The 26,720-nt window shown below is 34.8% G+C and overlaps 3 protein-coding genes and 1 long non-coding RNA gene across 4 annotated transcripts; all 4 read right to left on the reverse strand.

The window, feature by feature from the left end:
• Positions 1 to 737: 737 nt before the first annotated feature.
• On the reverse strand, positions 738 to 9,503 carry LOC105155834 (uncharacterized). The gene is made up of 9 exons (XM_088877843.1): positions 9,281 to 9,503; positions 7,088 to 7,307; positions 6,201 to 7,008; positions 5,712 to 5,779; positions 5,558 to 5,628; positions 2,863 to 2,966; positions 1,792 to 1,864; positions 1,425 to 1,605; positions 738 to 1,184 (listed from the first exon to the last, which is right to left on the reverse strand). Exons 2-9 carry the CDS (start codon positions 7,281 to 7,283, stop codon positions 1,099 to 1,101), a joined length of 1,587 nt encoding a protein of 528 aa, XP_088733969.1. The 5' UTR covers positions 7,284 to 7,307; positions 9,281 to 9,503; the 3' UTR covers positions 738 to 1,098.
• Positions 9,504 to 11,746: 2,243 nt separating this feature from the next.
• Positions 11,747 to 12,764, reverse strand: LOC148789222 (uncharacterized). The gene is made up of 2 exons (XR_016064072.1): positions 12,534 to 12,764; positions 11,747 to 11,973 (listed from the first exon to the last, which is right to left on the reverse strand). It is a non-coding gene; the product is annotated as an uncharacterized LOC148789222 (long non-coding RNA).
• A 3,400-nt stretch (positions 12,765 to 16,164) lies between these two features.
• Positions 16,165 to 20,649, reverse strand: LOC105155835 (NADH dehydrogenase ubiquinone 1 beta subcomplex subunit). The gene is made up of 4 exons (XM_011071808.3): positions 20,408 to 20,649; positions 20,233 to 20,319; positions 20,038 to 20,133; positions 16,165 to 16,490 (listed from the first exon to the last, which is right to left on the reverse strand). The coding sequence occupies exons 1-4, from the start codon at positions 20,543 to 20,545 to the stop codon at positions 16,434 to 16,436; spliced, it is 378 nt and encodes a 125-aa protein (XP_011070110.1). The 5' UTR covers positions 20,546 to 20,649; the 3' UTR covers positions 16,165 to 16,433.
• Positions 20,650 to 21,909: 1,260 nt separating this feature from the next.
• On the reverse strand, positions 21,910 to 25,631 carry ATG8F (Ubiquitin-like superfamily protein). Its single transcript, XM_011071809.3, has 6 exons — positions 25,450 to 25,631; positions 24,951 to 25,002; positions 24,784 to 24,839; positions 22,880 to 22,932; positions 22,423 to 22,541; positions 21,910 to 22,328 (listed from the first exon to the last, which is right to left on the reverse strand). The coding sequence occupies exons 2-6, from the start codon at positions 24,985 to 24,987 to the stop codon at positions 22,225 to 22,227; spliced, it is 369 nt and encodes a 122-aa protein (XP_011070111.1). The 5' UTR covers positions 24,988 to 25,002; positions 25,450 to 25,631; the 3' UTR covers positions 21,910 to 22,224.
• Positions 25,632 to 26,720: the final 1,089 nt, after the last annotated feature.

The raw sequence follows: 26,720 nt of genomic DNA on the forward strand, positions 1-26,720 counted from the left end.
TGAATTTATTTTGATAATAAAGTTTTCTTATTAAAACTTTTTTTTTATTTGTTTATTTTCTTTCTTCAAATTTACTTACCCTCATAGGTAAATATTTGTAATTTGAGTTAAAAAAAATTATTATTATAAAACAAGAGTAAATTCTATATAAATGTATAACTGTGTGCTATGATACTAGTACAAATCTATGTATTTATATCTATGTATTATTATAGAATACACACATATATATACTTGTATGGAATTTACTCTTGTTTTATAATTATAATTTTTAACTCAAATCACTGATATATTTTTAGGACAGTATTCTAAATTTTTAATGAAAAATAAGTAAAAAAAATTAATGAGAAATTTTCTATACCAAAACTCAATCATAAAAATAAACTCATATACAATATTTACAATTTGACCTCCTCAGGCGAACACCGAAGTTTTGTTTATCATAATCAATCTAATTTTATTTCTTAAACATTATCTTTCAATCTTTATAAATATAATTAATATTAACTTCTCATATAATTTAATTTGACATAAATATGTGAGCCAATAAATATAATCAAAATTAATAGAAGAATTTCACATTTAAATAATTTGATAAATATAAGATTTACATACATTTCTAAGTTCATTTTCATTCCAAATCTTGGTTCAATCTTTTTTCTTTACGAATTCAGAATCATCGAAATGAGGTCTTAATAAAGCCCTCTTCTTCGTTGTAAAAAGTGCGAAACAAGAAAAGACTATAAAAACTGCCAACATATTATTTTCCAGGCCTACACTAAAATGGTCGAAGCCACCCATAAGTTTGTCCATTTCGGGCGCTAAATCATTGGATACATGTGTATATAGGAGTTCAAAATTGTTGGTAAGCTGTAGAATATAGCACCGAAGGAACATGGCCAACTCAATCTGGAAGCAGAGCTATAGAGGTAAAAGAAAAGCAATGCCATAGGCCTGTAATGTGAAAAACTCGACCATGAACGTTAACCGATAATGTTTCTTCATTTGCAGGCTTCGGCTCCCCCACTGACATTTCATGTGGAAAAACATCGAGCATCTACCATCTGTTCCTCAGAGTATCCGAATTGCTTGATAAAGTCACATGTCAGAAACAGACCACAGATATGCTTCTCTCTCTGTAGCTCTTTTTTCGTTCATCCGTTTAAACAATTCCTTCTCGTATCCTACAAGAACAAACAATGATTATTTCTTAGTGGCAGAAAAAACTATGTCATGCATTTTCTATTAGACATTCATGTGTACTGGGTGCTGCTTCCAATATTCTCGTGTTTTATGATTCAAGATAGAGCCGGTGTAGGGCATCAAAATAGCAAGAACAGAGACGACAACAAGCATACAGAGGTTGCATAAAATGCTCATCATAGAAAAAGAAGCACTGAATAAATTTCAGTAAACGAGCTTACCATTACTGCGGTCTACACCATCCCAGTGTCTGCCTGGTTTGATCCCATAGCGGTTTGGTGCCGCATCCAGTCCCCGTCTTATCCAGCTGTGACTTGGGATCTCCTGGGGAATTATGAAGCCGGACTCTTTCATCTTCTCATTATCGCCTAGGTCTGGAAGAACTGGCTCCAAATGCTTTTTCTGAAATTTTGGCAAATCAATTTAGAGAGCATGGAGGGAGCAATAGCCCAGATGGTGTGGAAATCTAAACCATAACATATCAATTTCAGTTAAGAATTCAAGTATACTCATTTATACAAACAGAAGATTAGCAAATGGCTGCGGATGCTCATCAACAGAATAGAGCAGATAGGATTATCAACTTGCCTTGACTAAGTGTGCCATGGGATCACCCCATCGAAGTCTTTCCTTCAGCATAGCATCAAGATCAGGGTCATCCCTGCAGTAGAATTCACAACATATGAAATGTATTCTACATATGAAAAGGTTACGAACTCAAATAAGGGTGAAAAAATCAATTTAAGCACATCAATTAGATTGGAGATAGCTATACCACTATCACTGAATTTAGAAAATTACTACATGACAATATAAACTACTCCATACTTCACATGAGGGGAAAAAAGCTAATTATAGATCGTCACCATATATAACCAAATTGAATAACATATGGACTCAACTCCACAAAACAATTTAATTTAATCCCAACATTGTTTCTGAATTCTTTTAAATTATCAAGATAATACAAATACTTTTCTACACCATTTGAAATAATAATAATAGAAGGATTTACACCAAAATCTCTTGTTTTTTTCACTTTTTGACAGCACATTTCCCTATAACCAACTCATTCTTATTATACAGCCTCCACATGCATCAGAGATTGTGTTCTGATGCCTTGAAAGTTTTTTTGGAAGAGGTAATAATATCAATCATATTACAAGTCCATTATTATAACACTTCCTAATAGCTCCGGCACAGGACCAGCTTGGAGATGTAATTGAATAAACACAAGGCAGTATTTAAACACTTCGATCCATGAGAAACAAACTGCCTTGCTCTGAAGAGTTGAAGTAGAGGCTGAGAAGAAGTGGCCAACAGATGTTGGGAGATTGAATACAACAATTTAACAAACCAAGTAAACACATTATTCACCATAACCAAATATCAATTACTTCAACCAAGTAGCTGCATAAGGCACATCGTTCTCTTTTCTATTTCTGTTGTGCATGTTTCTCAAACTGATGCTTTTGTTTCCAGAATGCCACAAGTCCAAAAACCTCAGGATATGTATATAGAATAAAAAGGAATCATCAATGAGTTCAGAAAACCTGAATTAGCACATTCCAAATTCGGAAAAAATTCTTTGTGATTGCCATCATTATTCTCAATTAGCATGGCTGTCAATTACTTTTTCTATTTCATATTAAGAATTACCTGCCACGAGCAAATGGTTTATCCTTCTCCTTTTCTATCTCTTGCAATCTAGCTTCAGCTTCCCGCTTTTGAGCTAGCCCTTTTCCCCATTCCAGCTTTATTTCCTGAATGCGAAAAATTGGTCATAACTTGAATTACAATCAATAATTACCATTATCTCATTACACGGCAAGTAAAAGCACTACTGCTTATGCTTTATGCTACATCAGCATGAAGATGAAAGAAATCACATCACAGGGATTTCTAAGAGCATATGCATTAGAGGAAGAAACAATGACATTCATAAATAAGAATCACCAGACGCTTTTGGAACAAATAATTTCCTCGTATTTAAAGCTAGATGCACAAACATTGTTTAACTAAACCTTCAGTAGTTGTTAAAACGCCAAGTCTAATAACTTGCTTAAATGTTCAAGTCCAAAAACATACGCCCACCATCCGAAACTGAAATATCCTATCAAATTGCAGAGAATTTCAGGTGAGAATTGAAAAGTCAAAGTTTTGTCTAGCTTTACAATATTACCTCAAACGTAGTGATTGGAAGTTATTAGTGTTAAATCACTTTTTTAAGTGCAAAGGAACTTTTGGAAATATAATATCTATATTAGGAAGCGGAGTCTTATTTTGAAGCTTCTAAAGGACATGACGGCTTCCATTTGGGATAGGAGTAATATATATATATATATATGTATTTATTGGGACAACAAGGTATAAAAAAGAAATGGGATAGCTAAAGTTCGCCACATATGTTTATGAGATAAAAAAATAATACATCCATATTAAACCCAAAAGCATAAGCAGAAAAAGCCAACTACGAAGAAGTCAGAACTTCCTTTATTAGCACTTCGTCATAAGATCAAAATAACAAACACAACAAATTTGTAATTTATGATGATTAATACCATCAGCATCAAACAATTACTGTTATATCTATTTAGCACATGATATGCTTCAAAGATAAGCAGTTTTTGTCAAGCACGGATATATCATCTTCATTTCAACAATGCAAACTAATTGGTATTTCTAGACCAGTAAATATTATTTATGTAATATATAGAATTCCAGAACATCAGTATGCTTGTTTCTATTATTTAGATCCACAAGTTTGCTGACAACTTGCCAGGTCTAAGTACCGCATTTCATTTCCACGTGTAGTTTTGTGTACCAACCTAAACAGGAAGAAACTGAACTTAGGCTAAAATAGATAAGGCAGAGGTACAAAAGAAGAAAAGGACGCAGTTGCTCATTTACTCAAGATTTGAACAGAATATTTGATGGGACGGATGACCTGTCCCCAAGATTTCGAGGAGCCTTCATGAAATTAAACGCTAATTTACTCCAGACGGCTACCAAATAAAATTAAGTAACGGAAGGAGAATTCTTATCAGCTAAACCTGTGGTGTGCGGATGGTCTCCTGATTTAGAAAGATCATACCCCTTCAGATACTCTAGATCCTATTTGATATAAAAATGAGGACAAGTAAGAATCTACTCTCAATTCCACATCACATTTTGGAAGTAGTAAAGCTTCTCCAGCACATCACCAGCTCCATAAGTTGTTGGTATGCAACAATAGGCTAATAATGCTGGTTCTGCTGAATGCCATAGACAGGGATGTTAACAGCTGCAATGAACTCAGTGTTGATGTTGGATTAGATGATATCCCAGAACCCAAAAGTTAAATTAGAAAATTTGCACCTAGAAAACCTGAGAAGTGAAGTAATTATTGTGGTAGATCTAGCATGACAGAAACATAAGCACACTCTTTAAGAATTCAGGTAGAGTTTCTAACTCTCCCATCTATGGTGCAACAGAACAAAACAATGTCGTACACACCAGATTAACCCAGTTCTCTCAGTTGAGGTTCAATGTTAACTCATTTACCCTACACCAGAGAATAATTTTCTTCTAATCATCAGATGAGAGTGAATAAAATATGGTTAGAACATACAGGTGAACATTTCACAGTAACAATAAAATCAATCTATCTGATTAAATAAAATACATTTTGTAATTTCATGGTAGGTCTGGCAATCCAGACACTGGGAAATCTTAGACTTCACATCAATACCTCTAACACAACTTTCTATGCATCTGTCCATTACACTAAGAAATTGCAATTCCCATCACTAACACAATAACCACATAAACTTGGCCAAGACTGATAAAATGGTTTTTCCCCTCTGCGAGGTAAAATATAGCTCAACATACAGAGAGGGACTCTGAAAGAGAACCTGTCCGCTGTAATAACTGTCTAAGATGAATTAGGAAATTGAATAATCGGAAGACAGGTGGGATGCTGTTTAACTCGGGAGATTGACAATATAGCTACTCGCTTTATCAGCAATAGGATCAATGAAAATCATCCATTAACAACTAATGCAAAAGACAACATTTGTCAGGCCTCCTTTTGCACATTCCCTAGCCAGCTAGATGGCAAAGACAACAAAGAATAGTAGAAATGGATAGATATTTACAAGATTTACAAATACTGGCAGATTTCTATTTGGTAACCTCAAAGTTTGAGATTGGGAATTTTTTCCTCTTGTAATTCCATCCACAAAGACAAAGAAAAAGAATCAAAAAGCTGCCCAAAAAGCAAGAAGTGGGGAAGGAAGATCAGATGAAAAGGGTGCCAAGTTTCTGAAAAATTAGTCAAACATCTTAAGTGCATGAGAGATACAAAAAATGGCACCTTGGGCTTCTCTTCTTTCTTCAATTCTTTCTTCTGAGACTTCAGAAACTCCTCCTTTGACATACGTTCCCCTGGAACATTAAACAGAGGGGTTATAATATACTTTTTTGGTTAACATAAAATAGAGGGAAGATGATAAAGAATTTTGGCAGACCAGTTGTCTTATTGCGGTATATAGGTTCAGCAGCTCGACCACTCATAGAAGGATCCATCTCTTTAAACCTGCAATAACATATACGATTCACTTTGGAATAAAGAAATGAGAAAACAAGCAATACATATATATAAAAGAGAGCAACTGTTAAAAAAAAAACTTAATTCACGAAAATGCAACAAATCTCAAATTTTAAAAGAACCTATTTTTTAAACTTTAGACTATATGACCAAATGCTAATTAACTAACGAGTCTAACCATCTCAATAAGCACTTAAAGACTTACAAACCAGAGCAGATATAAGTTAAGAAAATTGCTTTGGGGCACAACTATTAAAGGAGATGGACCAATAGCATTAAGCATGTAATGAAGGAGGCAGAGAAGACAGAGGTAAAAGATCTCAATGTGGAAAACAGCGGTAATGAAAGGTGTTGTGAAGGGGGGTCAAGGGAGTGACAAGGTGTATGATAAGGAAGCCTAGATAGTTACCTCAACCAGTCTTCTTTTTTCTTTTTATCATTATCATCTTTGATATCTGCAGCAGAAACTAATCCAGTTTTCGGCCGATGTACCAAAACTGGTGATTCTTTCCGCCTCTTCCTCGGAGGAGAGAGGTCAGAAACTGAAGGACCGGGGTTTGTGTCATAGTCATCCAAGTCATGAATTGACTTCCTTGTGGAGACAATGGAACCTGATCTATCATTCTTGACCTTCCTAGGAGGCGAAAGATCCGCTTTCGAAGAGGCACGTGTGTCATTCTGATATCTAGAGTCATGACGACCACGTCGAGGAGGAGAAATATCTGACACCATGGCCTTAGAATGTGAAGATATTCTATCAGGTTCAGGTGAGTCATCCTTATCTCTTTGATGCCGCCGAGGTGGGGACAAATCTGTGACTCTATCAGATGCTGGAGCTTCCACATAAGGTTCAGGTGAAGGTGTATCAAACCGAGCACTCCGACCACCACGAAACGGGGATGTTCTTGTTTCATTTGGAGGAGGACTCCAGTAATGATTGCGGCACTGCCGCGGTGGAGACAAATCAGCATCTGCTGGAACATCAGATTGTTGTTCAGGTCTTGGCGATGGAGTATCATTCCGTAGCCTCCTCTTGCGAGGTGGAGAAATATCAGAATTTTGGTCTTCGGGCTTCACATTATTAGAAGAATCAGACACCGAAACCCAGCCACTTCCATCCTCAGAAATTGCACCAAAAGGGCGTCTAGTCCTCAGTTGCTCCAGTCTTCTCATACGCTTGACTTCAATATCTTCATCAACTTGAGGCTTTTCTTCATCTGTAAGCACTTCATATAATTGAGCCAAATTCAAGAATGTGAAGTATCATACAACAAAAGAAAACATAATTTCAGTAACCTGCTGAATCTTGTTCTTCTTCGTCGAGTTTGACCGGCTTCTGCCAAATTGGATCTTCATCCACCACAAGAATTCCACCAGCATCAGGTTTAGATTTTCTCTTTTTCTTCTTCTTTTTCTTCTCCTCATCATCATTACTTGTGTATTTTTTTAGGTAATCTTTAAGGGAAGTTTGTGCAGAAGATGGACCCACCATTTTGAATCCTAAAAAGCTATTCACCTGAAAAGTTTAAAAGGTGTTAAGAAAGAATTAATTCTTCCCTTACAAACCCAAATAAAATGGCCCTTCAAACTTATCTGTCTAACTACAGCAAAGAAGAGGGGGCAGCAGTTAACGAACAGGACATTTGAAGGGCAAGAAAAGCACTTATTTCATCCAAACAAAAAAAAAACACAAAAGAATTAAAAAAGTAAAACATAAAAAAAACAAATTCACTATCATACATACATTTAGGACCAATCAATTCTAGCCCACAAGGCATACCAAGGGTTCAATGCATCCCAGTGCACAGCAGTACAGCAGAAAGTGGCCTAGAATACTTCATCCATGTAATGCACATACAATAATGCATAAAACACACGGTTCTTAGTTCTTACCTTTATACCGTTTGGAAGGTAAACCTGATTGGATTATTAAGCCACAGGAAAATCAATCATAATTTAGAATCTTAACACTAAAAAAAAGAACCATTTTTTGCAAGGAAAGACAACCAAAATTCCATCTCATTAGGTTAATGCAAGAAAAACATATCATCAGAAGCTCCTCAGGAATAAGCCTTTGCATTAGGGTTCAGACCAGGAATACGTCATAATTTAATTTCCTCATATGGAAAGCAATTCCCCTTGCAAATAAGTGGTATATGGTGTTGATTATGCCCTCATATTTAATAATTACTGCGTTCATATTAATATTTCTCCCCACCAAAAAATGATTCTATGTTATTAAACGGAATTAAATATACATTAACTATTATTCTTCGTAATTTTTTTTTCGAAAAAATTATAATACGGAATTAAATATACATTAACTATTATTCTTCGTAATTTTTTTTTCGAAAAAATGTAATTATAATACTCTCACACTAGAATTTAATACGCATATTTTGCATTCTACCACCAGATTTCTGCCACTATTCTTTTCCTCTTCCCTATTGATCAAATGCATCTTATGCAATCAAATGACATTGAACTAGAAGAATCATCAATTTACAAGCTTCTTCTCTAAACACATCATAGAAAAACATAACAAATGCTAGAAATACACAATCAAGTTAAAATATGTAAAGGACAAATATCAGAATTTCCAAAATATGTCATAATTTTGAAAAGCATGGCAATCCCTTACCAACTGAAGAGAAAAGATTAACATCTAATCATAAACTCCCCACTCTACCACACAAGAGAGAGCTTCAGCATAATTTCACTCAATTTCAAAATCAAACTAAATCTTAAAAGCCACGAACTCTAAAATCCATAACATACTTCAACTCTGAAACCAACCACAGCCATTAATCCATAAAGGTAGGATTAGGGTTTTGGTTCTGGTGCTTGAACCATACTTAAAGCACCCAGCAACTATTCGTTAGAAATTGACTCTGATTTTATGTTTTATCTTCCCTTTATTCATATATATATATACACATATATGTGGAGAGAGAGAGAGAGAGAAACGCACATATGGATATATATTCATAAATTCAACATTCAATATGATGGCTTACTTCTCTCATTCTTACAATTTATGTATCACTTGGAAAAGAAAATTTCGAAGTTATACTACATGGGACTGAAGGAATCAGAATTCAAATAAAAACTTGATAGAATACTTCAAACCCCAACCCTTTAAGATGGAGATTTTGGTGTATTCACATAACTTTTCACTTCAAATTTTGATGTAATATCTATGTTTCGCGTCCATTAGCACAACAAAAAGAATCCATCTGGTATTTTCTCAGTAAGATGGAAATTTTGTAATCTTAACTTTTAAGTAATCAAGGAAATTCGATAGTTTGGCAGAGAGCAAAGAAATTACAGAAAAACTAATATTGTTTGGTCAAGACACAAAATCAAATCAAGAATAAAATATTGAAAGAAATTTGACCAATTATAGATGCAACGACAACCACAATGCTTGAGCAATTAATTGATTAATTTCAAAAAAAAAAAGACAGGAAGTAAATGAGGGAAAGTTACCCAAGAATTGGGGCTGAACTGACGGCAGGAAGTGATACTTATTCGGCGGCAGCTGACGTCTGCGCTCTCCGACGCTGTAAAGTAAGAGCCTAGGCGGTTGAGGTTTAGGGAGTTTCTGGGGTTGAAGGTCGGTGTGGAAGAGGAGGGTGGGAGAGGGGAAACCGCGAGAGAAGAGAAGACGGAGGTATTCGTGTTCTCGGCTTCTCCCCGAAGGGTAATAGCCGGATCGGCCGGTCCGACCAGGAACCGGATTCTAAGCCGGTTCGGATTTTATTTAAAAATCGGTGATAGTAAAACCCAGACAGGTCGGTACGGAACTAACAAACCCGATCAAGACCGGCAAACCCGAAAAAACCGGTTGAAAGCCGGTTTCAGATTTTTCTTTTTTCTAAAAAAAAAAAGAGAGAGATAATCAGATCCTCCTTCCCTAAGGTTTGGTGTAATTATACGTAGGTCTCCTATAATTTGAAAAGGCTCCTCGCTAAGGAAACTAACCTGTGAGGGTTTCTAACTTGATCAGGTATCCTAGAATTAAGCTTATTGCGCCGACATTGAACACTTCGTTCAGTACGTCTTTTCGATTTAATATATTGAATTACATGAAAAAATTTCGTAAGTGCAACCGCAATCTCAACAGTATCTGCTGCACAGCAATCAAACCCAATATTCTGCGGCATAGCCTCATCTAATTTCAGCACACACAATTCAAGCATCTTACGTTACTTATTTGACAAGGCCCAAATTGACTATGGAGAAGAGTATTCTAAAGGTCACTTAGTGTGGGTTCATATGAAAATATCATTTTTTAACAATAAAGCAGGAACCTTGAGGAAGGAGTAGGGTAAAGTAACCTATTGTTAACAATACTAACCACAATCACATGAATAGAAAAAAACTTGTGCTATATAAAAATAACCGGCGGAAAGGTAATTTGTCACATGGTCTCTAATAATTCAAGATATGTAGAAAATACTTATTTGCTTACATTTATTAAAGTAGTTCCATCTCACTGAAAAATTAAGATTATGATAACATATTAAAGTAGGTATTTGCAGGAGGAAAGCAAGCATTTTTAAGGTGAGAGACAAGTGAATTGACTAACTATCTCATGTACCAGAAATTCATAAAAAAGTAGAAATGGTACGTGAATATGCGAAGGTAACAACACAAAGATTCATTCAAGAAAATGCACAGCTATACTTTTTCTTCAAAGTTGTTACACTTTATCAGTTATCACACATTAATCGAAGGGAGATGTGTGTATTTACCTGGTTCAACTTCTGCACTCCAAAATCACCTAAGAATCCGTCCGAAGAAGATATCCCCAACTGCGAAACAAGAGAGAAAAGAAGAAAGTTAAAATTTTTTAACATATTGCTTATTTTACCAAATTAAACCTAGTAAATACTGAGCAGAAATAAATATTTCTATACAATTTCATCAAGTAGGGCTTAGCTTACCTTTGTTCAAAGAAAAGAGTAACGGAGGACGAAGAGTTAGGTGAGCAGAATTAAAGTGATGGAGATGGAGACAAAGATGTTAGTGTAATTACTGAAAGTTTGCACATTTGGATGTAAATGTTTTGACAATTGGCAGTTAAATGGTAATTGGAGTCAATAAAGTAGGGTTAAAGCAGGCAATTCAAACTTGATTGCTCTTTCAAGCGAGAAGTGAGATACAAATCCCACCCTCCTAATCGGGATTTAAATCTAGCAAATCAAGCAGAACAATAGTGGGCCTTGCACCAAAAAATCATGCCCGGCTTAAAGTCTGTAAACACACCATTGACCAAGATAAATCCAAATATCCAGCCTTATATCCACTTGTAAACATAGCCTAAAGGTAAAACTTTAATCCTTAATCCAATTTGAGAATAAGGTTGGACTAGATGCTTACCTTGGAAATGATTATATGTATGGAATGTGGCAAAAGTGACTGCTAAGGAGGATGGAATTGGACCTAATTCTAAGTGTTGACATATCTCCAGGATGGTAAAACTTGGCATTTTTGGCTTGTCACTTCTATAACCTGTTAATTGTGTTGGGACCAGCAAGTTTGGACTTACTATGCTAAGCAGATCGGGCATGACTCCTTGGCTTGAATTTTAGATCAAATTTAGTTAATGGGTTCAGAAAAATAATTGTTGCAGGCATCAATTTTATAGACCTTTTATTTTATGTATGAATATAATATATATATATATACTCTTAGAGTACATACAAATATAACTTCGTAGAACTACAATTATAAGAATAAAGTAACTAAAATAAAATTGGAATATTCAGTTTGAATCAACTCATTGTCGAGAACTGTCCGACATAACCCCCACCCCCACCCACCCCAAACTCAGGCACATCCTAAAGCTATCTCATAGGTCTCTTCATTGGGCAATAATCAGTAGTTGTTCGTTTTTAAATAGAAACTTGCATCTGTTACAATGCCTTGGAATCAAAATCAACAAAAACATAACTGAAGGACATGATAGCCCAACACTTGATTTGTTCAAGTTGGAATTATCTTCGTTAACTGATTCAAAGTATCACATAAAACTTCACTTATTTTTCACTATTCAGAACCCAAAAGAGCAAATGAGAAAAGAGAAGACACGTCCATACAGCAATCAACTAGGCAGCATCTTAAGGCTCTCCACCAAGCTCAACTCGTAAGTTGTCATAAGGATAGACCTTGGGTGTCTGGCAAGAAACAAAAAGACATAACATGAGGTAGTTTCTTTATGATGCAAGTAAAAATAACCCAAAACAAAGCAACTCCTTTAGAGAGAAGATAACACAAATATGAGCTAACGGATGTATTGATAGATGTGTGCAAGGGAAAGTTTGAGAAAACACCATACTTGTTGGCCAACATGAGAGTAAGATAAAAATTAACATATTAAAAATTATTGCAGAAACCGTCAATCACATTTCATATTTTGCTCGTCCAAAATGAAACCAGAAACTTAAGAGGTCAAAAATTAACTCCATGTTAGAGACAGCAATTAGTTGGTTAGCGCACTCAACAAATGCAAAAAAACAATGTTAAACAATCAATCACGAGATATGATCAGTAAGAATTTCAACAGAAGGAAAGTATAGATGCAAGCACCCTGCAAAAGCAGCAGATTTAAAAATGTCGAACATGAGCTAAATCACAATCATCTAAAACGTGGATCTAAATAGAAATGCCTTAAAATGAGAAAGAAAAACAGCATTTTATTAGCAAATAAAGAAAAAAGTGAGAGATGGGACTGCACCAGTTTAGATGAGCACAATGAAAGCAATTTTGTCATTCTTTCTATTATCAGCCTAATTTAGAGGATTTTAGCAACATCCAAGTTGACAATGAGATAAGCTTAAAATTGTTGACTACCCCCTCTCAAGAAATTGTGACTATCCGTCTAGAATCCAAAAGTTGTTGTCCTTGATGGGACCAATTTTTTAGTTCGTTTACCTTCGACTTTTTCTCATCAAATAAGAGCATATATAGGATGCCAAGAAAATTGATGTGATGAAGCAACTATGCATGAACTAAGGTCTCGTTTACTTTGTGTCATGGGTTTAAAATGATGTAGATTAATAAATGATAAAGTTCAGGATAATAGTGATAGAGTTTTATAATATTGTGTTTACTTTATTAGGTCAAATATTGGATTATTATGTGATAATTTTATTGCTTATTTACTAATTCACAAATTATTCATTTGGGATAAATTACAAGATACCAAAATTATCCACGTAATAAGACAAAATAGTTATATAAAGAAAAATTTTCAACAAACTTTATGTTTGTTAAGCAATAATTTTCTTGTGTTTCGTTTTTTCTAAAAAAAAAAAAAAAGAAGAAGAGATTGTCTTCGTCATCTCACCAAAACAACCCCCTCTTCGTTGTACCCAACACCGCCCCGTCAACCCCTATTCCCGAGCCCAACGCCGCCCTATCAGCCCACCTCTCGACCCCCCAACACCACCGCTCCCTTGCCACTAGGTCCCCTCCTTACGCAACACTACCCTTCGGTCCCCCTCCCAGCCCCCAACACTCCGCCCCTCCCCACCCCCAACATTGTCGTTCCTTAGCCCCCATCGATCTCTCCCACCATCTTTCTTCACCAAAAATTAGAAAACAACCACCAAGCAAGAAAAAAACTACATTAAAACAGATCACGAAATTGAGAGTAGAATCTCCTCTTTTTTCAATACACAAGCATCTACCAACTGTAGCCTCCAGACACCATTGCTTTAGAGTCTTTGAGAAATTTGTTTAATGCCATACCATCTAATCAAGGTACTCGGTTCTTTATAATTCTGGGGACAAGTAGGGACAAACATGTAAAATGACAGGGAAAAAGTAAGGGCAATATGAGCTGGTGGAAGTTAATCACATTTTCACTTCATGTCCCAGATTACAATACCACTTCCATAGGTAGAACTATAATATGGGGCTCATCACAAACAATGACGGGCTAAGAGCAATAATACCAGGCCAAAAAAAAAGTAAATATCCTACTACTAAGGGTTAGTCCAGGTATCCTTAACAATACTAGCAAGTAAACGAGGCCTAAGTAAATTCAAACATCATAGGCTGAATATAGCACAATGCTTACAGAGAAACTTGGCAAAATATAGAAACAAGATGAATAGAGGAAAGACGAGTAAAACTACAAGTGTCATCAGCTTAAGGAGGACGATTAGAAAGAAATTGAACTAATTAAACCAAAAGCAAAAGGTTAAGTGCTAATTACAGTGACCTATTAGAAGCTAAAAGACATATTTGACAAATTGGCTATTCCAAGTTACTTCTGAAATTCCATGTAATAATTTCAACATTCAGCACCAAGCTGTAACCTACATGGATCATACATGACATGGGCGATCTCGTTTGGAAGGATCAAGGAGAACAACTTTGATGAATATCTAATAGGAAAAAAAGGGGGGGGGGGGGGGGGTGTTAGAAATAAGGAAAAGGATAGTTGTCTCAGAGAATGGGTTGGGAGGGGGACCATCAGTAAAGCTAGTATTTTCTTTCCACACTCCCATACATTGCTTTTCCAATGTAACAGTTTCTGCATTGTATTTTGCTATCATCTTTGTGACTGAGAAAGTGGGAAGAAGTTGTTGATGGCGTCAATAGACCTAGTGTTTTCTTTCCATGCTCTCATGCATTGCCGTTCCATTCTAACAATGTTTGCATTGCATTTTGCTATCATCTTTGTGAAGGCAAAAGTGGGAAGAGGTTGTTGATGCCAAATACCTATTTTCATATACTTTTGAGAGAAGTTATTTAATGGGCAAATTGCTCACCAATGCTTACATCTTAAAGTAACTAGTAAAACTTATGGTTGGAAACTATCATATTGTACTACGGTTTGGCACAGAAGAATTTGAAGTGTTGGATTCTCTCAGAGACTCAGCAGGCATGCAATCAAAATATGCTAGTTTTTTCCTTTCTGGTTTTCTCCACAACACCAATAGAAGACAATGTTAAAGCAAGCTCTGAACATAAAGAGAATGGTAGCTGCCGAAACCTACATAGCTTTAGGGGATAATTACATTTACACTCTTTGATATATGTCTTATTTACACAAATCATCCCTATCTTTTAGATAATTACACATATACTCATCGAAATATCATTATCACTTACACAAATCACCCCTTACTTTTTTGAAAAATTACACATAACCCCCCCTAAAAATGTTAGTGTCATTACACAAACTATTCCTATTTTTTTGCTGTTAGGGGTAATTTCTATAATTATGCAAAAAATAGAAATTGTATGTATAAATAAACCATAGATCGTGAGTGTAAATGTAAAATCCCTAGCTTTAAAGAACAGCCGCATGGAACATCCTTCACTCGCTCTTACTTCTTTTATTAATCAACAGATATCATTTGGCTAGGTCTTTCTTAAGGAAGGCACAATAGCAAGACAAGATGTTTTTCCTCGTTCAAACAAGCATGTTTTCCTAAAAACCAAGAAGGGTATTCAACCATGGATAGACCCCAAGTTGGAAAAGGTGTTTTCTCCAAACTCAGGTTACGCGGAACTGTATTCTGAACTAGATGATACCAACCTGTTCTTCATTCCTTTTGAAATGCACATACTAGGTACTTCAAAGTCAACAGGTATAAGCTTCCAGTGGCCTCTCTGGGCAAACCTGTAAGAAATACAGGTCCACTAGCATATCCAAAGGGGAAAAAAAAAAGAAGAAAAGAAAAGAAAAGGTACTCCATTTTGGCTAGATCCATCCCTATTTTTCCAAATCATTAATCCTATCATTCTTTCTAAGTGCAATAGCATCACAATTTCTGGATGATCCAAAAGGAAACGGCTCCAGTAGAAGGATAGAAATCATGCTCGTGCACACTACCTTAACTAGGTCCCCTCTTCACCACCGACTAAACTCAGGAGTCGAGCACAAGAGCCCTTTTTGGATCTTGATCAGAAAGTGATGATGAAATAAGGCTACTCCTTGTTGTTATCAAATTAGCTGTCTTCCTTCAACTTCTTTTATAGCTAGGAACATAGACTTTCATTTGAAGGAAACATGCAAATTGCTCCATGTAGCAATTCCATCCCAGAAATTTGACACGAAGAGCAAGGAATCCATGTGTAGTGTGATTTTAAGGCGTCACTAGACTATACTAGAAGAAGAATAATATATTCCATTCTTTAATATAATAGAAAATTATATACAACTATTAGCACTGACATTCCTGTTGCCTTAAATTATAGAAATTCAGACACTAGCATTGTGTGAAAACATATACCAATTCATTATTTAAACACGACTAAATCTTAAATGTTCACAAATTAAACTATGATCAAGAAAGAAAGAAAGAAGGAAAATCAAAAAGCATTTCAAAATTAGAAACAGCTAGAACAACTTAGAGTAAACCAGTAAAATCCATCAATATCAGTTGTTCGTGTTTAAACAGAAACCTGCATCTATTACAATGTCTTGGAATCAAAATCAACAAAAGTAACTCAAGGACATGACAACCCAGCACTGCACTTGTTCAAGTTGGAATTATCTCCGCTAACTGGTTGAAAGTATCACATAAAACTTCACTTATTTTTCACTATTCAGAGCTCGAAAGAGCAAATGAGAAAAGAGAAGACACGTCCATGCAGCAATCATCAACAAGGCAGCATCTTAGGGCTCTCCACCAAGCTCAACTCGTAAGTTGTCATAAGGATAGACCTTGGGTGTCTGGCAAGAAACAAAAGGAAATAACATGAGGCAGTTTCTTTATGATGCAAGTAAAAATAACCCAAAACAAAGCAACTCCTTCAGAGAGAAGATAACACAAATATGAGTTAACCGAGGCATTGATAGACGTGTGCAAGGAAGTTTGAGAAACCTCCATATTTGTTAGCAAACCTGAGAGTGAGATAAAAGATTTGTTTGAAGCATAGTTTAACAGCTCAAAATTTGCTGCAGAAACCGTCAATCACATTTCATATTTTGCTCCTCCAAAATGAAAACCAAAAAACTCTAGAGGTGAAAAAATTAACTCCATTTTAGAGACAGCAAATTAGTTGGTTGGCGCGCTCAATGAATGCAAAACAACAATATCAACAATCAATTTTGAGATGTGGTCAGTAAGAACATAGAATACATTTCAACAAAAAGAAAGTATAGATGCAAGCCACCAGCAAAAGCAGCAAATTTAAAATTGTTGGAACACAAGCTATAGCACAATCATCTGAAACGTGGATCTAAATAGAAATGCATTAAAGCAAGAAAGAAAAACAGCATTTTATTAGCAAATAAATAAAAAGGTGAGTTGGGATTGCACCAGTTAATATGAGCACAATACAAGCAAAAATTTCATTCTTTCTATTATCAGCCTAAGTTAGAGGATTTTAAAAACATCCAAGTTAGCAGTGAGATAAGCTTAAAATTGCTGACTATCCCCTCTAAAAAGAAATTGTGACTATCCATCCAGGATCCAAAAGCTATTGTCCTTGATAGGACCAATTTTTTAGCCCTTTTACCTTCAACTTTTTCTCATCAACTAAGAACATGTATATGATGCCAAGAAAATTAATGTGATAAAGCAATTATGCATGAATTAAAGCCCCATTTACTTTGCGTGATGGGTTTAAAGTGGTATAGATTAATAAATGATAAAATTCAGGATAATAGTGATAAGATTTTAAAATATTGTGTTTACTTTATTAGATGAAATATTGTGATAATTTCATTACTTATTTACTAACAAATCATTCATTTGGGATAAAATTACAAAATACCAGAATATCCACGCAATAAGACAAAATAGTTATTATAAAGAATTCAACAAACTTTATGTTTGTTTAGCAGCAATTTTCTTGTGCTTTGTATTAATTTTTAAAAACGTAACAACAAACAGAAAACAAAAGAAAAAGAAAAGAAGACTTCTTCATCTTACCAAAACAGCATCTGCGTTGCTGCTACCCCTTCCCAAAGCTGCCCCGTCCAACCCCCCTCCACACGCGAGGCGCCCAACGCCGCCCTGTCAACCCCCCTCCCCGCCCCCAACACCTCCCCCTTCCCACTAGTCCCCCTTGCCCAATACTGCCCCTGCAGCCCCCTCCCCGCCCCCAGCACTGCCACCCCTCCTCACCCCCAACACTACCGTCCCTCAGCCCCCCTGGACCTCTCCCACCATCTTTATTCACCAAATATTAGAAAACGATCAACAAGCAAGAAAAATTACATTAAAATGGATCTCGAAATTGAGATTAAAATCTCCTCTTTATTTCAATAGACAAGCATCTACCAACTGCATAGCCTCCACAGCCATTGTTTTAGCTTCTTAAAATATGGGAGTCTTTGAGAAATTTGTTTAATTTCTCTCATACCATCAAATAAAGGGACCCGGTTCTTCGTAATTTTGGGCATAAGTAGGGATAAACACATAAAATGGCAGGAAATAAATAAGGGCAATATGAGCTGGTGGAAGTTAATCAGATTTTCACTTAATGGCCCATATTACAATACCACCTCCATAGCTGGACTATAATATGGGGCTTATCACAAACAATAACAGGCTAAGAGCAATAATACCAGGCCCAAAAAATAAAGAAAGAAAATGTCCTACTACTAAGGATTAGCCCAGATTTCCTTAACAATACCAGAGTAAATTCAAACATCATACACTGAATGTAGCACACTGCTTACAGGAGAAATTTGGCAAAATGTAGAAACAAGATGAACAGAGGAGAGTGCATAAACCAGAAAGGTAAGGTGGGTGAAACTACAAGTATCATTGGCTTAAGGAGGACGATTAGACAGAAATTGGACTGCTTAAACCAAAAGCAAAAAGTAGAGTGCTATTACAGTGACCGGTTAGAGGCTAAAAGTAAATAACTAAGCTGAGAAGGAATTAAGATTTGAAAATTGGCTATTCCAAGTTACTTTTGAAATTTCAATATTCAGCACGAAGCCATAACCTACACGAATTACACATGAGTGATCTTGTTTGGAAGGATCAAGAAGAACAACTATGACAAATATCCAATAGGGGAAAACGGGTTGGGAGGGGGACCATCAGTAAAGCTAGTATTTTCTTTCCACACCACTACCCATTGCTTTTCCATCATAACAGTTTCTGCATTGTATTTTCGTCATTCAAACAAGCATGTTTTGCTAAAATCCAAGAATGGTATTCAACCATGGATAGACAACTTAGAAAAGGTGTTTTCTTCAAAACTCAGGGTACGGGGAACCCTATTCTGAACTAGATAACATCAACTTGTCCTTCATTGCTTTTGAGATGCATATACCAGTTACTTCAAAGTCAACAGGTATAAGCTTCCAGTGGCCTCTCTAGGCAAACTTGTAAGAAATACAGGTCCACTGGAATATCCAGAAAAAACAAGGACACCATTTTGGCTAGATCAATCCCTCTTTTTCAAATCATTAATCCGACCATTCTTTCTCAATGCAATAGCATCACAATTCTATCATTCTTGGTTCTGGATGATTCAGACGAAACGACTCCAGTAGAAGGACAGAAATCATGTCCGTTCACTGTACCTTAACTAGGTCCCCTCTTGTCCAAAAACTAAATTCAGGAGTCTAGCTCTAGCACAAGAGCCCTTTTTGGATCTTGATCAGAAAGTGATGATGAAATATGGCTACTCCTTGTAGTCATCAAATCATATTGGAATTAGATAATGTTTCCGAGTTAGCTATCTTCCTTCAACTTCTTTCTTAGCTAGGAACATAGACTTTTCATTTCATTTAGTAGGCCCAACCACGAATACTAAGATAGCAAAGACAACAAAGGTAATCCTAGCCCTTACCAGAAAATTTGAAGGAAACATGCAAATTGCTCTAGGTAGCAATTCCCTCCCAGATATTTGACATGAAGAGCAAGGAATCCATGTGTAGTATGACTTTAAGGTGTCACTAGACTATATATTAGACGAAAAGATCACATTCCATTCTTTAATATAATAGAAACTTATATACAGCTATTAGCACTGACATTCCCGTTGCCTTAAATTATAGAAATTCAAACACTAGAATTGTGTACAATGAAAACATATACCATCCATTATTCAAACACGACTAAATCTTAAATCTTCACATATTAAACTTTGATCAGGAAAAAAAGAAAAAGGAAAATCAAAAGCATTTCAAAATTAGAAACAGCCAAAACAACTTAAAGAGTAAACTAATAAAATCCATCAATACCAGCTGAGAGATTTAATTTATCCACATCATGCCGCTAGGTGAAAATGTTTATCAACAAATCAAGACTTACGAATGGGATCTTTGACGCCTTGTCATTCCAGACAGCCAAGAAGCCAAGCGACGCGAAAAAACCCAATCCTCCACACAGCCAAGCCAGTGCTTCATACTATTCGCAGAGAAAGAAAATTGACGTTCACTAACAAATAAATCAAATCCCAGAATCACTACGAACAGAAAATGACTCAAACTTTTGTCAATATCTGACCTTCCCAACAGTATCAGCGATACGATCGATACAAGGTTCTGGAAAGGCCGTCCCGTTGTCCCATACCAGCTCATCATTCACCGGAAGCTGTAATTTCACCATTGGAAGAAAAATTAACTAGGGCCCTGCTTTCTAGTAGGATTATTTCAATATGTAAGTGTAGAAAATCCCTTACTGGTTTATCGGGGACGATGTGTTTTCCGACCGGGAGTCCCATGCCGGAACGCTGGCGCAGAGAGGCAGCGGCAGAGCGGCTGACGATGCCGTTTCCGCCCATAATCCGGGACGCTACGTGGCTCAATCTTCCTGCCATTTGTAAAAATTCTCTCTCTTTTGGGTGGGTTTTACAGTGGTCTACCGATGAAGAAATGAAACTATTGAATCAGAGAAACGCTGATGCTTGCGGGCTGCGGCGTTGTTTTGATATTAGAAAACAGTTTATACGACGCCGTATGCTTTTGGATGGTGAATTTATTGCAACACGCACCCCTTTAGTTTTTTATTTATTACACTCTGACCCCTACAATGTATCGAAATGCTCCGAAACTCCTCCTTCATTTGAAATACACAAATGATGAGTGAAATTTGAGAAAATTTATAAAATAATATATATTGGAAATAACCCCTAAACAAACACATTTTCTTCTAGAAAAAAATAATATTTTTTGGACAAATACACTAATATAAAACATGAGTCAAAATGCAAGTACAATAAAAATTCAGCAATTCGAAAAAATTTTCATTTATTTTGTATCATTTAGGCGGCATGGCTGAGTGGTAAGGCGGGGGACTGCAAATTCTTTTTCTCTAGTTCAAATTCGGGTATCGCCTGATCAATAGAAATTTAGAAATCTCTTCTTCTCTTCTGTTATGCTGATATAACTCGCAGAGTTCTCCCCCTAGAAGCAGAGTACTTGAATTGACAAATTGCTTAGAAACGAAAATGCAAATAAATATTAAGTTTCTACAATTAAAAGCTTGTTTGATTCCGACCATCCAATGAATTTAGTATACAAGAAAATTAGAAGTAAAATAAATAAATTTAAAGAGTTTCGTATTTATAGACGGAGGAAAGTAGAATAAGATACGGAAAACATACCTTTAGGATTCAATTTTATTTTCGTTTAAAATTGAGCAAAAAAATAAAGTATTATGTTTTTATTTATTATATTATATCTAAAAAAACATGGTTCTCCTTTTTTTTCCTCCTGTTAAATATTTTGTTGCTTGACTCTTATCTTATTTATTGATCAATTTTTAGATTCAATTTTTAAAATTTTTAATAAATTTAAAACTATTTCTATGTTTGCATTTTCTTTTTCTAGAATAAATTTAGAGGAATGATTCATTATAAAATTACGAACATACAAAACGGAAAAAAAATAAATTAGTCGATAATACCTAATTCAATAGGCACCGTGGTGACTGCATAGGATGAGTCCTAACATTGTTTTGTATGATCGAAACCTACTATATATGTTGAATATTGTACTATTGCATAGTAAATATTATCTACTGTAATAATAATCGATAATATTTAAATTTAATTCATCTGATTTTGTTGTCATAGTATGATTGTCATAATTTTTTTATTAAATATAAATATTCGACACAAATAATTATAATTAATTTATTTAAATTAATAATAATTCATTACTTTTAATTAAAAGAAAAGACTGGAAAAAAAAATTACTTTCTTTTTTATCGTACAAAAACAACTTACAAGCCATATAATGTAAATTTCACTCACCATCTTGGTAAGTAGAGAGTCAATAGCACAGCCGAGCACAAGATGATGGTGTTATTGAATTCATAGCAGGAAATGTTGAAATCTTGTGTGCCTTTGAGATTCAGAAACTATATACAAATATACGCTATACAGAATATGAACCAGGAACGTCGTTTTTATTAGATAACTGCGCACAGACAACCGAGGGATTGCCGGGCGCAGTCTAATGCCGGCAACTGTTAAAAGAAATGGAAGCCTAGAATTTACGGCAGAATTTCGTGCCCAAATGTGTTCTCTCCGCTGTAGGTTACGTAAAGGAAACCATCTTCGTCCTTCTTTTCCTCGTATATGGCAGACATTATAGCACCTACATGAGGAAAAACGACAGGCCCGCTAATACTGGATAAAGATGCTCGAGTCACAGCTTATTTGTCACGAAAGCGTATTACATAAAGGATTACCTGTTGGCGGCAGGACGTTGTCGACAAATATGAAAATGGCCTTTTCTGCACTCAGTTTGATCCTTTTGCGAATGACGTAGACAAACTGCCCAACAGTTAAGTCAGCCGGGACGAGGTACCTGTAATTATCTCAATAAGATTACTTGAAACAATCTCGATGTTCAGTCATAAATGCTTTATGGAGTTGGCTTGACGGCCCAGCAACATCTGAGGGTATGCTTTGGGAAAGAGAAGCTACCCCCGGTTGGCGGATTATATGAAGGAAAAGAAAGACGCAACAGAAAACAAGAAACGACAAGCAGAAGTTGAAATATAAAACACTGCCAATGATAAAAGTAACGAGGAGGTTGTTCTATTAGTACTTTCAGAGTTTGAGTTCATCCAGACACCTTTCAAACTGTAGAAGATAGAACATCATTAATTTAGTCCAAGTCAATACTGCATAATTAATGCTTACTTTTTCTTGTCAATATTGGGGATGTCGCTCCTTTCCGCTTTCTCTACAATCACCTAGAATACAAAAACACAACTAATATCATTGAAGTTCAAAAAATGAAAAATCGTAAAATTAACTTCAAGGTGTTGTATGCAGAATACATAAGTTACAATTTGGACAAAATTACCAGATAAAAGGTATCAGTCAAGCGATATGCTAATTGTTGGCACAACATACAGCACTGTAAGAAATGAAATTGTCGTCTATATACTCCTTTCAACTAAAACTACACTCCATCTCTTGTTTCCAATATTCTTGCTTTCAAAATGACCATAAAAAAATATACTACTACTCAGAACAAAACAAACAACAATTTAGATCTTTGTCTGGAAAAGTTTAGATAGAGCAGAATGGAAATTCACTAATTCGGGCATATTTTGATTTTTCCGACAATGCTGCAATACCTTATGTAAACCATGTGATAATAAATACACATCAGCTTGAACTCTAGATTTTTAATCCAAGCGCTCAACCACGCAAATCCAAATAAGAAACTGGCTTCAAGAAATTATTTGAATGATCGTACCATGTTCTACAAAAACATGACTCTACCAGCAGTAATAATATAATGAGCAGGGACCGTACTGAAAGTCAATAACCTAACTGAAACATTAATTTCACATACTTAACACATATAGCTTTTGAGCATTGTGCAGATTTTACTTTTGAACCTTTTTACAACGACATTGGATGTATTATATGATAAAAATAATTTAATTCACCAGAAAACAAAGAAATATAGTCTGAGAATACATATATTTAAAAAAAAATCAGAACTTAAAATAGATAAATAATACTTATATTTTTTTTCCTTGCAAAAACTAGAGAAGCAATTTCAGAAATTAAAATTTAAAGAATATGTAGTATTAGTAATTATATATATTGTATTTATACTAAACTAGGTGTCTAATGCTCGGCCATAAGAAAGGAAATGCAACACCACATGAATATAGATGGAAACATCATGTTGGAAGCCTCGGTAAGCAAATTCAAACTGCTCATACAACTTAAAGCAACAAACTTGGTCAGTGGTGGATATGCCCCCTTAATTGTTGCATTAATGAGTCATAACTCTAACTTTTTCAAGTAAAATGCTTAACCTCAAGAAATCACGCTGAACGTATCATTCATTCAGGACACCACGCACACATAAAACAAAGAAGCAGCGCAAGCTGTTTGGAATAGAGTATCTCAAGCCAATACTACCCACCGACCCTTTTGGACCAAAGAAGCACGAAAATTGTAACATGCATTTACAACATCAATAGACAGGGAACAGGAGGAAAGATGACAGTAGGTGCTTCATCGCTTTATGGTAGATAACAATGTGATTAGAACGTCACATAATTGCATTCTACATTTCTTAGTTTAGATCATCTAGAACTATCTACATAAACCTGCAATGCATTAGAAACATCTTCAAAGAGATATCCCATTCACATACTAACATAAGAATCACCCGCGCCCAATATCTCGAGCATCAATAACAAACACAAAGTTCAAACAGGTAAAACAACAGGTTTCATGATTTCGTTAACTAGTCTCTGTCCGATGCAGAGAGAGCTATGCATTAAACAAATGGTTGAAAGAATATGACTTTCCAACAAACAACATTATATACGAAATCTATCTTCTTTATACTAATTATGCTCAGAAAACTCCTGGTGGGAGAGCTCTCTAACAGCTTAGAACTCTATATTAACAGTTTACAATAGCCAAAACTTTAGCCAAACAAGTAAAAACCTTAATAGATAAAATGTCGTAAAACAGATACTACAAAAATTAGATGATCAATCAAACAAATAATCCACACTACTATCTGGAACTACAAACAGCCCAATTCAGAAGGTTGACTGAACTCTCACCGGAATTCTATCTTGGTATTTCTCTCTAATTCTAGCAGCTTCAGCACGCCTTTTCTCTAAAAACAATATATCAACATATCAGAAATTTGACGAGAAAAACATTTCCACAAGATTCAAAGGAGGATAAATTAATAAACAAAATCAAGTCAACAAACAGCAGCACAAACCAAGATCATGCTCTTGCTTGAATGAACTCTTTGCCATTCCACCTGAATATCACTGCTCAAATTTTAAAAAGTCAAATTCTTGAAAACCACTGATAGAAGAAAAACAATATGAATTCAGACCCTCAACGAAATGAAAAAACTCAAATTCAATCCATCGACATAACCGATGACCTCTTTGCTAAAACACCACTACGGTAAGAAGACGAGGCGAACAAAAACAACAAAGAAACCAAATTTACATCAAAATGAAATCAGGTCTATAATCAATAAATCCAATAACAGAAAACTTATATATATCTTCAACCCAGTAAAGTATATTCATTCCCCTTTTCAAAAAAAAAACCCACCAAGAAAAATTCAGCAAAAAACCCAAAAACTGAAAGGTAAAACAACGACAAAGTCGGAATCTTGAAATAGCTTTAAGACTGAAGCAATACTTGGTGCCAAGAAAAGAATTAGAGTGACAACATCAACAATTTTTATCCAAAAGAGGACGAACCTTCTGCAAGAAAAAGATGATGGAGAAGAAAGGAGAAAGGGAAAATGATAAAGAATTTCAGGAATGTGGCCCGGATTGAATGAAGAACGATGAGGCTTTGCTTTTCAACTTTGCTTTTGGAACTACGGATGTATTAAATATTGGGTAGCCTAATCGTTAATCATTATCCAAACCCTTTACTCCGAAATATAAAATTAGGGGAAATTGTGTGTAGTCTCAAATACGTATGAGCTGGGAATAGTCCACATCACGCCCAAGAACACTATATAGGTATCACGTTTGAGAATATTCATTTGTATGGATAACGTCATGTTCATATTAATATAAATTTTATTTAATAATTATAATTTATTTTAATATTTAGTATTTTTTTTAAATATTTATACATATGTACTTATTATTAAGGGAGAGCACTTTTTGATGTATCTCCCTTTTTTGTTTTTTTTTATATTTAATTTTTTTTATTCATCTTATAACTTCCCACTTCTCCTATTATCTTTTAATCCTTACTTTTTTTTATTATTTTCATGCATTTTTCTTACATTATTTTATTATAAATTTAATGTTAATTTATCATGTTCTATATATTTTATTAGATAATAAATATTTTTATTATATTTTATTTTAAATAGTATTGCAAAATTTGCGCATACATAGTGTGTGCTATAGATACTATATATATATATATATATATATATCTTATTTACCAAACTGTTTGTGAGAATCAATTTTATTGAAATTTATATATACGAAACAGAATATTGAGAGTCGTGTATACGCGTATTTGGATAATTTTTTTGATATTTATTTTGTCATGGGAGTGTTTCTAAGAGTTTCGATAAATTACTTTTTAAGTTTTTGTTAAAAAAAGTACTGTTGAGATATTTGAGGTGTCAACTTTCAACTTCTGAAATATTATAAAGAGTACTTCTAAATCAAAAACTAGAAGCATCTCTAAAATAAGAGATTATCAAAAACTAGAAGCATCTCTAAAATAAGAGATTATCTCTTTTTAGTTAGATTTAGATAAATGTATGATTATATTTATTTATCCAAAAGATTTAAAAATTTAGTCAGTAAGATCATTTAGATTTATTTTTATATCTAATAATATATTTTATATTTATACTTATTTATCACTTTAATTTGAAATTTTGACTTATTTATCAATTACTTCATTTTTATGTTTTAAAGTATAGTTTACAATTATTTATTTTTAATATAGGGTAAAATGCAAATACATATGAGGTCATTTGCACTTTGTTCCTAAC

This window comes from Sesamum indicum, linkage group LG2 (assembly GCF_026168435.1).
Source record: "Sesamum indicum cultivar Baizhima isolate 11 linkage group LG2, ASM2616843v1, whole genome shotgun sequence".
Lineage (NCBI taxonomy): Eukaryota > Viridiplantae > Streptophyta > Magnoliopsida > Lamiales > Pedaliaceae > Sesamum > Sesamum indicum.

Excerpts from the sequence above, each read along its gene's own strand:
- LOC105155834 (XM_088877843.1), bottom strand. The coding sequence starts at position 7,283 with ATGGTGGGTCCATCTTCTGCACAAACTTCCCTTAAAGATTACCTAAAA. Across the intron at positions 7,009-7,087 it reads AGAAGAACAAGATTCAGCAG|ATGAAGAAAAGCCTCAAGTT; the intron begins GTTACTGAAATT and ends AAGTGCTTACAG. Across the intron at positions 5,629-5,711 it reads ATACCGCAATAAGACAACTG|GGGAACGTATGTCAAAGGAG; the intron begins GTCTGCCAAAAT and ends TTAATGTTCCAG.
- LOC105155835 (XM_011071808.3), bottom strand. The coding sequence starts at position 20,545 with ATGGCAGGAAGATTGAGCCACGTAGCGTCCCGGATTATGGGCGGAAAC. Across the intron at positions 20,320-20,407 it reads ACATCGTCCCCGATAAACCA|CTTCCGGTGAATGATGAGCT; the intron begins GTAAGGGATTTT and ends GTGAAATTACAG. Across the intron at positions 16,491-20,037 it reads AGGCGTCAAAGATCCCATTC|ACACCCAAGGTCTATCCTTA; the intron begins GTAAGTCTTGAT and ends GTTTCTTGCCAG.
- ATG8F (XM_011071809.3), bottom strand. The coding sequence starts at position 24,987 with ATGGCAAAGAGTTCATTCAAGCAAGAGCATGATCTTG. Across the intron at positions 22,542-22,879 it reads CCCAATATTGACAAGAAAAA|GTACCTCGTCCCGGCTGACT; the intron begins GTAAGCATTAAT and ends AGATAATTACAG. Across the intron at positions 22,329-22,422 it reads CAACGTCCTGCCGCCAACAG|GTGCTATAATGTCTGCCATA; the intron begins GTAATCCTTTAT and ends TTCCTCATGTAG.